Source organism: Hylobates moloch, unplaced genomic scaffold (assembly GCF_009828535.3).
Source record: "Hylobates moloch isolate HMO894 unplaced genomic scaffold, HMol_V3 SCAFFOLD_54, whole genome shotgun sequence".
Classification (NCBI taxonomy): Eukaryota; Metazoa; Chordata; class Mammalia; order Primates; family Hylobatidae; genus Hylobates; species Hylobates moloch.
In genome coordinates this window covers 159,859-177,576 of record NW_026652329.1, presented here as the reverse complement: position 1 = coordinate 177,576, position 17,718 = coordinate 159,859, and the positions used below count along the sequence as shown (strand labels likewise).

The following is a 17,718-nucleotide window of genomic DNA, read 5'->3' as shown; positions in this document are numbered from 1 at the left end:
GTGTCTTTCTGCATGATTCTGTTAAAAGAAAGCTTACCTTAGGTTAGGATACAGGCTCAGGACCTCATAAGCCTGTTGATCAAGCCAGCCCAACAAAATCTTCAGTAACAAACTTCTCTACAGGCCTCTATCTTGTTTTATGTCCTTGCGAACATGACCTGTAACCACATGGCAATACTTTGTTTTAGTCCCCACCATTGTAAAATGGGGTCTTTCTTCTGTGCTAAGTCAGTTCCTGGGTGGGGGTCACAAACTCAGATAAGCCAGTTTATCGATCTGGGTGGTGCTAGTTGACCCATCAAGGGCAGGGTTTGCAAAATATCTTAAGCACTGACCTTGAGAGCAGTTTAGGGAGAGTCAAAATCTTGTAGCCGCCAGCTGCATGGCTCCTAAGCAATGGTTTCTAATCTTGTGACTAGTTTCTTGGTCTGCTCCCCAGGAAAGAGGGATGGTTATCATCTTTGTTTTAGGCTATGAACTGTAAACCATACTCCTTCCAGAGTTGGTTCAGTCTATGTCTAGGGATGGGGAAGGGCAGCTTTGGGGCTGGAAGCAAGATGGAGTTGGTTGGGTCAAAACTCTTGCACTGTCTCAGTCACAGTTTTGCAATGAAGGTTTCAAAAGCTGTTTACCACCCCTTTGAAAATACCTTGTACACTCGCAGCTAAGTCATAACCTAATTTAGGCTGGTTGTTTCACCTGTGAGGTTACTTTTTGTAAAGTTCAAAAGCTGAAAAACTTAACTGCTTGGTGTGGCTAAAGTCAAGTAACAAGGGACTTAAAAGGATTTTCTTAAAGAGTGCTCAGTTTAATTAAAAGTGGATATCCAAGCAAGCGTGTATTTTAAAACCCTTTATGCTTTTCTCTTCTTGGATCCTGTTTTTTGAAAAAGGGCTTTTTTCTTCTCAGTTGACTGAACTATTTTTCTCCATTTTTTTGTCTTGTCACTCTTAAGAGGCCCTAAGATAACTTCTGGTAGTCTGGGACTCCTTGGGAAAAACAGAGGAGGCACCACAGACCGTTTTGGGAAAACACACACACACACACACACACACACACACACACACACACACCCTCTGTTTTCCTCATGAAACCCCAGGATTTAAAAGCAGCTAGATCTCTCTCAAAATCGAAGGTGCTGTTCTGTTTCGTATTGTGTTATCTGATAGTTTTAAGTTTTGGGGGTATCAAATTACTTTGTGTTATGAGAGGGCTTTGTGTAATAACTAGGTAAAAAATATACCTTAAGGGACGGCTAATAGTAGTTATGGAAGGATACTTAATTCTTTGCACATCTGGATCAGAGAAGCATGCTCTTGGCCACCTGGAAGATCTGGAAACATCCCCACCCCAAATTAAGGGATAAGACTCCTATGGGGAATGGGCTGATTACAAAATGGGCTGATTGCCTTTGGGTTGCCTTGCAATGAAATGCATGGTAGAAGCACTACACTGTCTTCTACCCATAGTATTTCCCTCCTTTTGGAAATCCAGGATACACTATAAAATGGCACCCTTAATTTTGAGGATCTGTCTTTGCCTTCAGCTGTGCCAGCTTATGAAGCCCTAAAAATGCATGCTTTCCTAGTCCTGTTCCTCCAAGGTCTCCACCCTGAAGCCAGTAATCCAATTAAGAAACCAGCAAATGAAAAATTCTACAAGTGCTAAATCTTCTATCTGGGTAGCTATATATGTGTTTTGTGTAATATCTATAAAAAGAGCTCTAATTAATTGGCTTAGAGAAAAATAAATGCTTAAATATTTTTAAGGAAAGATAAAAGCTGTAATGCCTCTTATTTAACATGACTTTAATTTTTAAGAAATAAAAAAGTCTTAAAGATTATTGGTAAAATACAAGTGCTACCAATATAAACAGGTGATCTAAATCATATAAGTCAAATACTAGGTTTGCTAAAGGTTTCAAGGTTGTAAACCAACTGCTTCACAATTTGGTAAGGGCTGGGGACATACAAAATTAACCACCTCCCCCCGACTCTGCCGGAAAAAGTAAGTGACTTTCTCTGTGCCTAGTACATAATCAAAACAACTTACAGGTTTCACATTAAAGTTAAAAATTGCTATGAGTTACTATCATAATATGTAATTTTGACTACTAAAAATAGATTTACATGCGAGGTGTGTAAAAACAGTAAAATGTGTTTTTTAGTAAGAGATTATAAGAAGGCATAGAAATGTGAATTTTACCTAGTCATAAAGAATTGTCTTAAATAAGATAAAGCTGAAGGTTTAAGCAAGTTATGGAAAGATTATAAAAATTAATCTGGCAAAAATCCCATGTGTAAACCTTAACTAAATTCAGAAGGGTATTATATGGTTTTTTCATAAATTGAGCATTGAAATAAAAGCACAGCAAAGTTGTCTTAAGACGCTAATGCGCCGTTCAGCAAAAGGGTTACAAAAGGTTTGTAAAGATTTCACCTCATGGTCAAATTGGTTAAGATTACATGGTATTGTCTATGAGCTTTCATTAAAAAATTGAGGCTGGGCGTGGTGGCTCACATCTGTAATCCCAGAACTTCGGGTGGCGAAGGTGGATGGATCACCTGAGGTCAGGAGTTTGAGACCAGCCTGAACAACATGGTGAAACCCCGTCTCTACTAAAAATACAAAAATTACCCAGGTGTGGTGGCACATGCCAGTCATCCCAACTACTTGGGAGGCTGAGGCAGGAGAATCACTTGAATCTGAGAGGCAGAGGTTGCAGTGAGCTGAGATTGCACCATTGCACTCCAGCCTGGGCAACAAGAACAAAATTCCATCTCAAAAAAAAAATGGGGTTAACATTAAACTAATGCAAGGATAAATTTTGGCTTTGAACAGGATTTTCACGTAATAGTAAAGGTTAATGAAAGATTTTTGCTTTTTGAGTTATCATTTTGGCAAAATAAATAATTTATGGTAATCTAGACTTCTATTTCATAATATCAAGTGTTTTAAACTCTAACATATTTATCAGGCTTCCAAAATCAAACTTCAAGTTTCAAAATTATCTCTTCTGATGCCTGGCTTTCTGGATGGTTCAGAGGGCCTCTGAACCATCCAGGGAAGAGGCAAACAGGATTATTTGACATATTTAATTACACGGAATTGCTAAAATGATGTCCAATCTTCTTTAGGTTATATTTTGTTGAATAATACTAATACATGTTCTAAAATTGTATGGGATTTCTAAAATTCTAATGTCTATGTATATGCGATTAACCATAATTACGATAGAATTATTGTAAACCACAAAGATAACCAAATCTCTTTGTCAGTCATGTTTTTAACAGTAACTATGCTGGAAATTTTGTCATCTGCTGGCAATTGTTGTCTTGCTTTGTTCCTTTTCAAAAGGTAGTTTATAATCAAGCTATAGGACTTTTACAGGTGTTCTCAAATGCAGGTTTCTAACATTGGAATAGAGAAAATACATACAGGATTCATGAGGAGCTGAAATGTTCATGAATATCAAACAGGAGTTAACTGAATGAACTACACTAAAAGAAGTCTGACATAATCTTTCTTAACTTTTTGCTTGAAACACTGCTTATCCTTATTTTGTCCTTCAATGTCAAGGAAACTTTTATTTTAAGCTACCTATAGCTTTTAATAATTAAGTAAGGTATACTCTTGTGAACAAAATTTAAGGCATACTTCTTTTTCATTGCCTGGTTCCTCTAAAATTTGGAAACTATTTGTGAGTATTCTTAACTTACGGCAATATAGTTATTTGCATCAGTGCAATAAGAATCCATTTTCTTTTTCAACAGAATACAATTGGAGAAACTGGTTGTCTTTACCAAGACTTTGACTGGAAGGCTGTATTTCTTTTTAAGGAATCGAGCTTGACTTGAAGAGCCAATAAAAGCCCTTTGGGGAAGACTGGCCTCATACTCTTGCCTACACAGTCCCCCAGGTAGATTCCTGACCTATGGTCAGTAAAAAACGTCACTTTCTAACAGGTCCAGGTGCTCCAAACTTATCTTAGGACCTTAAGAGGAAAGGATCACCCAATTCACAGGTATTTAAGGATATAAACCCATGGCTGGACTTGGCTTTAAAAGGTCTTACCTGAGATTCTTTCTGGAACAGAGTTTCATCAAATCCAATCCAAAAGGCCTATGTAGAAATAATTATTCTTGTTGCACTTTATGCAAATAGTCAGGCCAAGCATATGACTAAACTTTATTCTACAAACAACATGGTCCTATCATAATTTGTTTTTACTGAAAATGAGGACTGGAGAGAAAAAAATTATGCTCCAAAACGTATACATTTTTCATTAAATTCTAGTTTCATTGGTTATTTTTATGTTTTTTTTTTCCTACATTTTAGACTAGCCCTACTTATTCTTGTGAATCAAGTAATGATTTCCTGCAACTTGGGAAAAACAAAAATGTATGGGTAATGTAAAAATCTGGGTCAATATGCTAGTTCTGGCCAATTATCCTGCAAATCCTGCCAGGTAATAAAAGTGAGTAGGTTGCTCATAACCCAGAGATTTCTTTGGGAAAATAAAACCAAGGAACTTCATAGACCTTCCAAAAGGGAAATTCTGTATCTTGGCAACTAAAATTTTAGATGGAAATGATCTACTACAACACCCTTGTGGGAATCACTACACTCACTCTACTATTTGCGGTAGAGTTATACATGGTAGCACCTTCTTTTTTCTTTTTCATGGTAGCACCTTCTAACTGAAATATTGGACAGAGAGTTTCCACTGCTGTAGTATTTTGCTTAATTATTATCCTTATAGCATGAATAATAGCTATTGACAAGAGGTAAACATGAAGGTTTTACTATCACTGAGTCCACCAGGACTTTTTATTGGGTTTGGTAATATGTCACACCCTAGCTATGCAAAGAAGGTTATAAAGAAAATAGATTTTATATAAGAAAGGATCTTGTATGGTAAATTCTTATCCTAAAGAGAATAACTGCTTGTTTAAAAAGAAAGATGTTTAGGAAAAGTCAGAAATTTTAAGCATGTCATAAATGGTCTGTAGAAGTTGTGAAAGAATTAATAATTGCAGGAAAGATTTAGCCAAGGTTAATACTAAATTTACTCTAGCCACCCAAATCCAATGCCACTTATCCTTTTATATTAACATTATTAACATTTGTTAATGTTACTTTTATATTAACACTATTAACATTTCAGCAGCATCCGGTGGAGGCAAATGAGTATTACAACCCATCAGAATGGTGGACAGCAATCAAACTCCAAATGGTGCTGTGGACAGAACTATGCATGGACATGCCTTTCTTCTGAGGACCCCAGGAGAAGTCCTAGCTGGTGTTCTCCACAGGGCACCCCTTTTCAGCAGGAAGTAGTCAGAAAGAGTCATCATCTAATACCCCTTAATAACAGGTGCTGGGAACAAGCCCCCCGAAATCTGGCCATAAACTGGCCCCCCAACTGGCCATAAACAAAATCTCTGCAGCACTGTGACATGTTCTTGATGGCCATAACACCCATGCTGGAAGGTGGTGGCTTACCGGAATGAGGGCAAGGAACACTTGGCCCACCCAGGGCGGAAAACTGCTTAAAGGCATTCTTAAGCCACAAACAATAGCATGAGCGATCTGTGCCTTACAGACATGCTCCTGCTGCAGTTAACTAGCCCAACCTATTCCTTTAATTTGGCCCATCCCTTCGTTTCTCATAAGGGATACTTTTAGTCAATTTAATATCTATAGAAACAATGCTAATGACTGGCTTGCTGTTAAAAAATATGTGGGTAAATCTCTGTTTGGGGCACTCAGCTCTGAAGGCTGTGAGAGCCCTGATTTCCTACTTCACACCTCTATATTTCTGTGTGTGTGTCTTTAATTCCTCTAGCGCCACTGGGTCAGGGTCTCCCTGATCGAGCTGGTCTCGGCAGTTAGGGTTACCACTCCTGAGTGGGGAATAAGATAGGAGTTAAAAAGAAATTATTTAGGCAGATAGTGAGGGTAAGGAGTCCTCATTAAGGTTTTAATTTTAATGAAAAACAGCCCCCAAATCATTTTCTTCTCTAACAAAGAGCAGCCTGTAAAATTGAGCTGCAGACATAGACAAGTAAGCTGGAAGCTTACAAAGGTGAATGCCAGCAGTTGTGCCAATAGGAAAAGGGTACCTGGGACTAGGCATGATCAAAATGGCGGCTCCATCTTCCCTTCTCTTTGCCAGCCACGTGTACAGTATGGAGCAGACAAGATGGTGCTGGTCAAGTAGAAAGCCCATTTGCATATTAAGATTAGGGTGGGGTGACAAGCCTTCCCCACATGCTATGTAAATGTCACACCTAGTTGAATCAATCTGTAGGCCCTACATAAATCAGACACTGCCTCCTCAGGCTTGCCTATAAAATCTGCTGTGGTCCACTGCAGGCCAGCTTTTACCTTTTGGATGCCCCTCTCTCTCTCATAAGAGAGAAAGCTGCTCTCCTCTCTCTTTTCTTCTGCCTATTAAACCACTCCTTAGCCCACCCACGTGTGTCTATGTCTTTAATCTTCTTAGTGTGAGACGAGGAACCCTGGGTATTTACCCCCTCAACAATGCCGCTTCACTAAGGGTGGGGTGTAGTGGCTCATGTCTATAATCCCAGCATTTTGGGAGGCCAAATGGAAGGACTGCTTGAGCTCAGGAGTTTGAAACTAGCCTGTGCAACATAGCCAGACCTTATCTTTACTACAAATCACAAAAATTAGTTGAGTGTGGTGGTGTGCATTTATAGTCCCAGCTACTCAGGAGGCTGAGGTGGGTAAATTGCTTGAGCCTAGGATGTCAAGGCTGCAGTGATCATGCACTCCAGCCTGGGTGACAGAGTGAGACCCTGTCTCAAAAAGATAATCCACACAATAAAATATTCAGCCACAGAAAGGGATAAAGTACTAATTCATACTACAATATGAACTTTGAAAACATTATGCTAAGTGAAAGAAGGCAGACACAAATGTCCACATATTGTATGGTTCCACTTTTGTAAAATGTACAAGATAGCCAAATTCAAAGGCAGAAAGTATTTTAGTGGTGGCCAGAGGCTGGGGGAAGGGGGCAGGTAGAAAAATAAGAAATGAATACTAATTATATATAGAGTTTCCTTCTTGGGGGATAAAAATTTCCTGACAAGAATTTACGAGGGAGGTTCCAAGATGGCCAAATAGGAACAGCTCCAGTCTACAGCTCCCATTGTGAGCGACACAGAAGATGGGTGATTTCTGCATTTCCAACTGAGGTACCGGGTTCATCTCACGGGGGCTTGTTGGACAGTGGGTGCAGCCCATGGACCATGAGCTGAAGCAGGGCAGGGCATCGCCTCACCTGGGAAGTGCAAGCAGTCAGGAAATTCCCTTTCCTAGCCAAGGGAAGCCACGACAGATGGTACCTGGAAAATCGGGACACTCCCACCCTAATACTGCGCTTTTCCAGTGGTGTTAGCAAATGGCACACCAGGAGATTATATCCCGTGCCTGGTTTGGAGGGTCCCACCCCCATGGAGCCTCGCTCATTACTAGCACAACAGTCTGAGATCAAACTGCAAGTTGGCAGCAAGGCTGAGGGAGGGGTGTCCGCCATTGCTGAGGCTTGAGTAGGTAAACAAAGAGGCCAGGAAGCTCGAACTGGGTGGAGCCCACGACAGCTCAAGGAGGCCTGCCTGCCTCTGTAGACTCCACCTCTGGGGGCAGGGCACAGCTGAACAACAGGCAGCAGAAACTTCTGCAGACTTAAACGTCCCCATCTGACAGCTTTGAAGACAGCAGTGGTTCTCCCAGCACGGAGTTTGAGATCTGAGAATGGACAGACTGCCTCCTCAAGTGGGTCCCTGACACCCGAGTAGCCTAACTGGGTGGCACCTCCCAGTAGGGGCAGACTGACACCTCATACGGCTGGGTGACCCTGTGAGATGAAGCTTCCAGAGGAAGGATTAGGCAGCAACATTTGCTGTTCTGCAATATTTGCTGTTCTGCAGCCTCTGCTGGTGATACCCAGGCAAACACGGTCTGGAGTGGACCTCCAGCAAACTCCAACAGACCTGCAGCTGAGGGTCCTGACTGTTAGAAGGAAAACTAACAAACAGAAAGGACATCCACACCAAAACCCCATCTGTACATCACCATCATCAAAGACCAAAGGTAGATAAAACCACAAAGATGGGGAGAAACCAGAGCAGAAAAGTTGAAAATTCTAAAAATCAGAGCACCTCTTCTCCTCCAAAGGAATACGGCTCCTTGCCAGCAATGGAACAAAGCTGGACGGAGAATGACTTTGATGAGTTCAGAGAAGAAGGTGTTACACCTTATAATTTCAAGAATTACATTGAAGTTACAGCATGGAATTGTTCTAAGAATAAACACATGGGTTAACAGAATAGAATACAGAGTCCAAAGGCAGATCTTTATAAATGTTTTTAATAAAGGTGCCAACTTTAATCCTTAAAGAAATAACTCTTTTTACCAAATCTTTCTGGAATAACTGGATATACACTGAAAATGAATGAACCTCTCAATTTTACCTCACAGTATATATAAAAATTACCTGCAGTAGACCATAAACTTAAACGTAGCAACTAAAACTATAAAAAATTTGGAAGAAAGTATAAGAAACATATTTTGTGACCTTAGAGTAGACAAAGATTTCTTAAATAGGCTTTTTGTGTCCTATCACAAAATTATAAAAGAAAACATTGATGAATTCACCTCCATCAAAATTTTAAAACTTCTACTCTTTATAAAACATTGAGGAAATGAAAGACATGTCATAGAATAAGAAAAGATTTATTTATAATACATCCAAGGGATGTGAAGGACCTCTTAAAGGAGAACTACAAACCACTGCTCAATGAAATAAAAGAGGATACAAACAAATCGAAGAACATTCCATGCTCATGGGTAGGAAGAATCAATATCATGAAAATGGCCATACTGCCCAAGGTAATTTATAGATTCAATGCCATCCCCATCAAGCTACCAATGACTTTCTTCACAGAATTGGAAAAAACTACTTTAAAGTTCATATGGAACCAAAAAAGAGCCTGCATCGCCAAGTCAATCCTAAGCCAAAAGAACAAAGCTGGAGGAATCACGCTACCTGACTTCAAACTATACTACAAGGCTACAGTAACCAAAACAGCATGGTACTGGTACCACAACAGAGATATAGACCAATGGAACAGAACAGAGCCCTCAGAAATAATGCCGCATATCTACAACTATCTGATCTTTGACAAACCTGACAAAAACAAGCAATGGGGAAAGGATTCCCTATTTAGTAAATGGTGCTGGGAAAACTGGCTAGCCATATGTAGAAAGCTGAAACTGCATCCCTTCCTTACACCTTATACAAAAATTAATTCAAGATTGATTAAAGACTTAAATGTTAGACCTAGAACCATAAAAACCCTAGAAGAAAACCTAGGCAATACTATTGAGGACATAGGCATGGGCAAGAACTTCATGTCTAAAACACCAAAAGCAATGGCAACAAAAGCCAAAATTGACAAATGGGATCTAATTAAACTAAAGAGCTTCTGCACAGCAAAAGAAACTACCATCAGAATGAACAGGCAACATACAGAATAGGAGAAAATTTTTGCAACCTACTCATCTGACAAAAGGCTAATATCCAGAATCTACAATGAACTCCAACAAATTTACAAGAAAAAATCAAACAACCCCATCAAAAAGTGGGCGAAGGATATGAACAGACACTACTCAAAAGAAGACATTTATATGGCCAAAAAACACATGAAGAAATGCTCATCATCACTGGCCATCAGAGAAATGCAAATCAAAACCACAATGAGATACCATCTCACACCAGTTAGAATGGCGATCATTAAAAAGTCAGGAAACAACAGGTGCTGGAGAGGATGTGGAGAAACAGGAACACTTTTACACTGTTGGTGGGACTGTAAACTAGTTCAACCATTGTGGAAGTCAGTGTGGCGATTCCTCAGGGATCTAGAACTAGAAATACCATTTGACCCAGCCATCCCATTACTGGGTATAGACCCAAAGGATTATAAAACATGCTGCCATAAAGACACATGCACATGTATGTTTACTGCGGCACTATTTGCAATATCAAAGACTTGGAACCAACCTAAGTGTCCAACAACGATAGACTAGATTAAAAAAATGTAGCACATATACACCATGGAATACTATGCAGCCATAAAAAATGATGAGTTCATGTCCTTTATAGGGACATGGATGAAACTGGAAACCATCATTCTCAGCAAACTATCGCAAGGACAAAAAACCAAACACCGCATGTTCTCACTCATAGGTGGGAATTGAACAATGAGAACACATGGACACAGGAAGGGGAATGTCACACACAGGGGACTGTTGTGGGGTGGGGGGAGGGGGGAGGGATAGCATTAGGAGATACACCTAATGCTAAATGACGAGTTAATGGGTGCAGCACACCAACATGGCACAGGTATACATATGTAACAAACCTGCACGTTGTGCACATGTACCCTAAAACTTAATTATAATAATAATAAAATTAAAATATATATATATAATACATATATCTAAAACAAAGGACTGGTATTGAAAATATATAAAGAACTCTTGGCCAGGTGTGGTGGCTTATGCATGTAATCCCAGAACTTTAAGAAGCCAAAGATGGAGAACCACTTCAGGCCAGGTGTTTGAGAGCTTGGGCAACATGGTAAGACATCATCTCTAATATGTAAAAAACAAAATAAAACTACTTCTACAACTCAATATAAAGAAAGAATACAAGCCAGAGGCTGGGCACAGTGGCTCACACCTGTAATCCCAGCACTTTGGGAGGCTGGGGCGGGCAGATCATGAGGTCAAGAGATTGAGACACAGTGAAACCCTTTCTCTACTAAAAATACAAAAAATTAGCCAGGCATGGTGGTGGGTGCCTGTAGTCCCAGCTACTGGGGAGGCTGAGGCAGGAGAATGGTGTGAACCCAGGAGGCGGAGCTTACAGTGAGCCGACATCACGCCACTGCACTCCAGCCTGGGTGACAGAGCGAGACTCCATCTAAAAAAAAAAAAAAAAAAAAGAATACAAGCCAGAAACAGAAACAGTGGCACATGCCTGGAATCCCAGCACTTTGGGAGGCAAGAAGATTACCTGAGGCCAGGAGTTTGAGTCTGGCCTGGACAACATAGTGAGACCTCATCTCTATAAAAAAGATTTTTTAAAATTAGCTGGGTGTGGTGCTGCATGCCTACAGTCCCAGCTACTTGAGACGCTGGAGCAGGAGGATGGCTTGGGCCTGGAAGATTGAGGCTGCAGTGAGCCAAGACTGCACCCCTGTACTCCAGCCTGGGCAACAGAGTGAGAACCTATCTCTAAAAAATATATAATAATAAAAATAAAATAAATTTTTTAAGAATACAGACCACTCCATTAAAAATGTACAAAAGATTTGAACAGATGCTTCACAAAAGAACATATATAAATGGCCAAAACATATTCATGGTCATTAGACACCCTCAAAAGGCAAATTAAAACCACTATTTACTAGATATACCCTGGCACTTGCATCAGTCTGTCTTGGGTTTGATTGCTTTGCTCACCACTTTAGAGGCTGATAATGCTGAATATAGTAGACACTGTACACACTGGAGCCTACACTTTATTAGTTCTCCATGATTTGCTCAAATTGGTTGTATCTTCATAAGATTCTTTTCTCTTCAGAGAAACAATCTACTATATTCTCCAAATTAATTGTTCTCTATGAGGAAGAAATGAACAGAACACATCCTCTGTAGCCCTCTTTACTCTTCCACTCTAATTAGCTGAGCAATAGAAAAAGACAGCCAAATAAGAAGAGTAGCAAGTGATTAGCACCAATTACTCTAGTATACTCTGTAAAAATGTAACTCAAAAATTAGAAATCAGAAAGAACAGAACTTTAAAATACAATACCTGTTCTCTCTGTTCACCACCCACAGTTTTTCCAGGGGAGTGGTTTCCAAGTTGCTTATTCTCTTGAGATTCACACACCTCTCCTTTAAGTCTTTCGACCTTAAATACAAAAGTAAACATCTTGTAGACTTCTCAATTTTTGTTTGGATAAATTACTGCTTTGTTTTTTAATTATACAAGTAATATATAAATACACTCTTCTTGTAAAACTTCAACACATAGGTATACAGAATAAAAAATGGTATTTTCCTTCATATCACAACTGGTCCTCCTTTTCCAGAAGTAACACTGCTTGGAATGTACCCTACCTGAACTTTTTCATGCATACACACATGTATTAAATATATAAATGTATTAGATACATAAATTTACAAAGACTTAGACAACTTACCAATCTTCACTTGTTTATTCATTCTTTTTATGATTGCATTTTTATTGTGTTAAAATACATATAACACAAAATTTACCATGTTAGCCATTTTTAAGTGTACAGTTCAGTGGCATTAAGCATCATTAAGCATATTATTATTGTCAAGCACACTGTTGTGCAACCATCACCACCATCTATCTCCAGAACTCTTCATCTTGCACTGAAACTCTATACCCATTAAACAATAACTCCCATTACTCCTTCTTCCCAGCCACTGGCAACCACCATTCTATTAATACTTTCTGTCTCTATGACTTTCACTACTCTAAGCGTGTCATATAAGTGTATGGCTACACCACATTTTGCTTATCTGTTCCTCTATCAATGAGCATCTGAGCTGCTTCCACCTTTTGGCTATTGTGAATAATGCTACTATGAATATGGATGTACAGATATATGTTTGAGTCTCTGTTTTCAATTCTCTGGGGCATATATCCAGAAGTGGAATTGTCAGACCCCATGGTGATTCTATATTTAACTTTTAGAGTAACTGTTTTCCATGGTGGCTATACTACTTTAGATTCTCACCAGCAATGCACAAGGGTTCCAATTTTTCCACATCAACATTTGTTATTCTCTGTTGTTTTGATAGTAGCCATCTGATGGCTCTTTAGTCACTCTTGCAAAAAAATTTCTAAAGCACCTAGTATTATGCCAGCTATTTTCTTAGATATTAGATATATGATTATTTAATGAGTATAACTAAAATTGAAGAGATGTATTTAAAATTTGGAAGTACATATTTTTAAAAATCAGTAAATTGCTAAGAAGAAATGGTTAAAAATATAAACAATTAAAGATTTAGTATTAATAATCTTAAACTTATCCAATATAATAGAGTAATATTTTCTATGTGGTGAATGTGTTAACTATAAACTATTATCTAATTCCTTATTTAAAAGATCCTAGATTTACATGATAGCAACAGTGTTGCAGTTTAGCATAGGTAGTTAAAATGTGTAAAATATAAGTACTGATAGAACGCATCTAGGTCAAAGCATGGCATCCCCCTGAGATGTTACAGCCACCAGTATTGGTCCCTGCTAAAGACCAACTTACATGTTGTATATCTGTGTTGCTTATGCTGTTGATTGTTACGGTAGACACATTTAAATAAGTTGTAAGAAGTAAATTAAACTTACCATTTCACCAAGCATCTTTTTTTCTGAGTCAAGGGATCGAACCCTATTTCTTAAAGCCAGAATTTCCTCATCCAATCTCTGATTATGTTCCTTCGCTTTCTGTAGGTCAGCTGCATCTAAAACAGAGAAGAACACAGTTTACTCAACTGGATCAAAGTTTTAGTTTCAGGGGTACTAACTCTAAAAACGAAGGAAGTGCTATTGCCTGCCCTTCTTGTCAGTCCTACCATGTCTCTGCATATGTGGCTGGTTCTCTGTGCAGGAGAGCCACTAGGCTCTCACGTCTAGTCCTAGAATATTCTACCAACCCAAAGAAACAACAGAGAAATTTTATATTACTCACACCAGACCAATGAATTGGACTTTTTGAGTGTAGGGTTTCCAGCAATAGAGATTCTTCTAGGACCTAGAATTTTAAAACAATTTAGCCTAGCCTACCTTTTAAAAGTTAAATGACCAAAAAACAAAAATGGTCTTCCTACATGCCTTTCAGTCCTGTCTCTTTTACATACCTCCTAGTCCATTAGTTTATATATCTGTTCTTAGAACAATTCCATGCTGTAGCTTTATTGTAAGTCTTGAAATTGTAAAGTGTTAACACCTCAAATTTTATTGATCACAAATGGAACATAGGCTTTTTCTTAATCAAACTACATAGTTTTGTTCAAAGTGAATATTTTTATCCCACCTTCACCTAGTACCATGTCGCAAAATAATATTTTTAACACACAGTAAATATTTTCAGAAATTTATATATATTTATAGTAATATACAAACAGATGAAGTTGTGTTAAAAATATTCAATAACTGGTTAAGGATGTACCCTCATCTATAAGAATGTAGCTCTGAAGTAGAGTTCTAGAGAACATTTTGCTGTGCTAAATATTATCTCTTTAGTGGCTGGGAAGACATGGGGCTGGAAGGAGCTAAGACAATTAGGGCAGGTAGGAATGCTTGGAAGACTCAGGACAACAGCTACTTACAACTCAACACAGAATTATTCCAGTATCTTCACAACATTACTGCCATACTAGTATATACCAGCTCACAGAGGTCCTGTGGGTACACGCACACACACACACACACTCCACAAATAAAAAACCCAAATTACATTATACCACACATCTTACTCTACAACTTGTCATATTCACTTGATAATATATCACAGAAATCAATTCATGTCAGTGCACACTTGGCTTCTTGTCATCTTAAATAGCTGCAAAGTATGCCTCGTATAGTCACTTATTTAACAATCTATTGTTGGTAAACATACTGCATTTAATTTTACTATCCAACAAGTTATTTCTTACTCTCTGTACTTCTTTGTTAACTGGCCACTTAAAAAGGTGGGAAGTATCCTCTTCTTCAATTTTCTGGAAGAAATTATATAAATTTAGTATTATTTATTCCTTAAATAATTCCTCTTATTAGAATTCACTAATGAAGCCATCTGAGCCTGGAGTTTTCCTCATGGGAAGATTGTTATTTTTTAATTTTATTTTATCTTTTATTTGAGTCAGAATCTGGCTCTGTTGCCCAGGCTGGAGTGCAGTGGTGCAATCTCACTGCAGTCTCCGCCTCCTGGGTTCAAGTGATTCTCCTGTCTCAGCCTCCTGAGTGGCTGGGACTATAGGCATAGGCCACCACACCTGGCTAATTTTTTTTTTTTTTGTATTTTTAGTAGAGACAGGGTTTCACCTTGCTCACCAGGCTGGTCTTGAACTCTTGACCTCAAGTGATTCACCCCCCTTGGCCTCCCAAGTGCTAGGATTACAGGCATGAGCCACCATGTCCGGCCCATGGGAAGGGTTTTAACTAAAAATTCCGTCTCTTTACATAGATTTAGAGCTATTTCTTCTTAGGTGAGGTTTGGTAGTTTGTGTCTTTTAAGGAATGTGTCCACGTCATCCAGGCCATCAATTTATTGGCATAAAGTTATTCATGATATTCCCATATTATCTTTTTATTCTGTAGAACTATTCTGTTATTTTTTATATTGGTAATTTGTGACCTCTCTTTTTTCATGACCAATCTAGCTAAAAGTTTATCAATGTTGTTCTTTCTGAAGAAGCAGCTCTTGGTTCCACTGATTTACTCTATTGTGATTCTGTTTTTAGTTTTGTTGATTTTTTTTCTGTTTTGAGACGGTGTCTTGATCTGTCGCCAGGCTGGAGTGCAGTGGCACGATCTCGGGTCACTGCAACCTCTGCCTCCCAGGTTCAAGCGATTCTCCTGCCTCAGCCTCCCGAGTTAGCTGGGATTACAGGCGTGCACCACCACGCCTAGCTAATTTTTGTATTTTTAGTAGAGATGGAGTTTCACCATGTTGGCCAGGATGGTCTTGATCTCTTGACCTCGTGATCCACCTGCTTCAGCCTCCCGAAGTGCTGGGATTACAAGCATGAGCCACAGCGCCCAGCCACTTTTGTTGATTTTAACTCTTATTTTAATATCTCCTTCCTTCTGCATGCCTTGGATTTAATTTTTTCTTCTTATTCTGTTCTTATTCTTCTTATTCTCATTATATTTAATTATATTCTTATTGTTCTTATTCTGCTCACCTTACCCTGGGGTTCTGAGGTATAGACTTAGATTATTTTGAGTCCTTTCTTGATTTCCAGTATAAACATTAAATACTATAAAATTCCCTCTAAGTACTGATTTAGCTATGTCACAGAAATGATGATATTGTTGCATTTTCATTTTCTTCAAAATATTTTCCAATATCTCTCTTAATTTTTTTCTCTGAAGGCATGGTCTTTTTATAAATATCTTTTTAGGCCGGGTGCAGTGGCTCACTCCTGTAATCCCAGCACTTTGGGAGGCTGAGGCAGGTGGATCACAAGGTCAGGAGTTCAAGACCAGCCTGGCCAAGATGGTGAAACCTCGTCTCTACTAAAAATACAGAAATTAGCCGGGCATGGTGGTAGGTTCCTGCAATCCCAGCTACTCGGGAGGCTGAGGCAGAGAATTGCTTGAACCTGGGAGGTGGAGGTTGCAGTGAGCTGAGATCATGCCACTACACTCCAGCCTGTGCGACAATGTGAGAATCCGTCTCAAATTAAAAAAATCTTTTTAATTTCCAAATATTTCCAACTAACCTACTTCTGTTACCAATTTTCAGTTTAATTCCATTATGATCAGAGAACATAATTTGTATGATTTCATTTTTTTCACAGAGATTTGCTTTATGGCCCAGGATGGCCTCTCTTTTTTTAAATTTTGAACTTTAAATAGATTCTTGGACCAGTGCTTCATATCCATCAGCTAATTAGACTTTAGCACCTGTCTCATCCCCAGTGGCTTTTCCAGAACAATTACCTTCATGAATTTTCTCAAATCAAACTTGGGCGTCTTCAGCATTTTTACTTTTCTAACAAAGACATCATGGAGAAGATAAAGAGATTGGCAAAGCTTTTCTATTTTCCAATGCTGTCTGGAATCAATTTATTGACCACTTCTTTCAAGTCATTTGCACCTTTCAGGTCATAATTTCCATCATTTTCTTCTGGATTTCGCAGACCTGTTGGTGCTGAGCATAAGAGGCCTTCTGTATCAGATTGTTGTGTTTTTTAGTAAAGTCAACACGGAGTAGATGAAACAAATAACCATTGGTAGTCTTGACATCAACGTGAGGTACAATCATGGTCTGCCATTTTTTGACCATGGAACACATTTTGTCACGGGTAAATCCACGCCCTGGAAGTTAGTCAGTTTTTATCCTGAACATCTTCAGCAATCAGCTTGAATTTTCTAAATGCAACTTCATCATTCTGCAGATCAGCAAGACTCACTTCAAACACACGACCCTTGAGGCTATCAGATGCAATTTTGGTTCCTTGAGTCCTGGTGACTAGCATCTCTCCAATATTTCTTATACTGAACATAGCAAGTGCTTTTACATCACACCCATCTTTCTTAGAAAATGGATCAACCACTTTATTTTTGGCTTTTTGCTACCTTTCCTAAGGTGCTTGTTCTTGCCAACAGCCATGGTGCTGCTCACAGAGCCAAAAGGCTATATGAGATGTTTTGATACAGGCATGCAATGCGTAATAATCATGTTATGGAAAATGGGTTATCCATCTTCTCAAGTATTTATCCTTTGTGTTACAAAAAATCCAATTATACTCTTTAAGTTATTTAAAAATGTACAATTAAATTATTATTGACTATAGTCACCCTGTTGTGCTATCAAATACTAGGTCTTATTCTTTCTTTTTTTTTTTTTTTTT

At 38.7% G+C, this 17,718-nt stretch overlaps 1 protein-coding gene across 1 annotated transcript in view; it reads right to left on the bottom strand.

The window, feature by feature from the left end:
* LOC116463701 (coiled-coil domain-containing protein 30-like) overlaps positions 1 to 17,718 on the bottom strand; it is a 159,004-nt gene that overhangs the window by 121,451 nt on the left and 19,835 nt on the right. Inside the window, exons 4-5 of the mRNA XM_032146915.2 lie at positions 13,484 to 13,599; positions 11,912 to 12,010 (exon numbers count right to left, since the gene is read on the bottom strand). Of these exons, the coding sequence (XP_032002806.1) occupies positions 11,912 to 12,010; positions 13,484 to 13,599 (215 nt within the window). The remainder of the gene's footprint in view (positions 1 to 11,911; positions 12,011 to 13,483; positions 13,600 to 17,718) is intronic.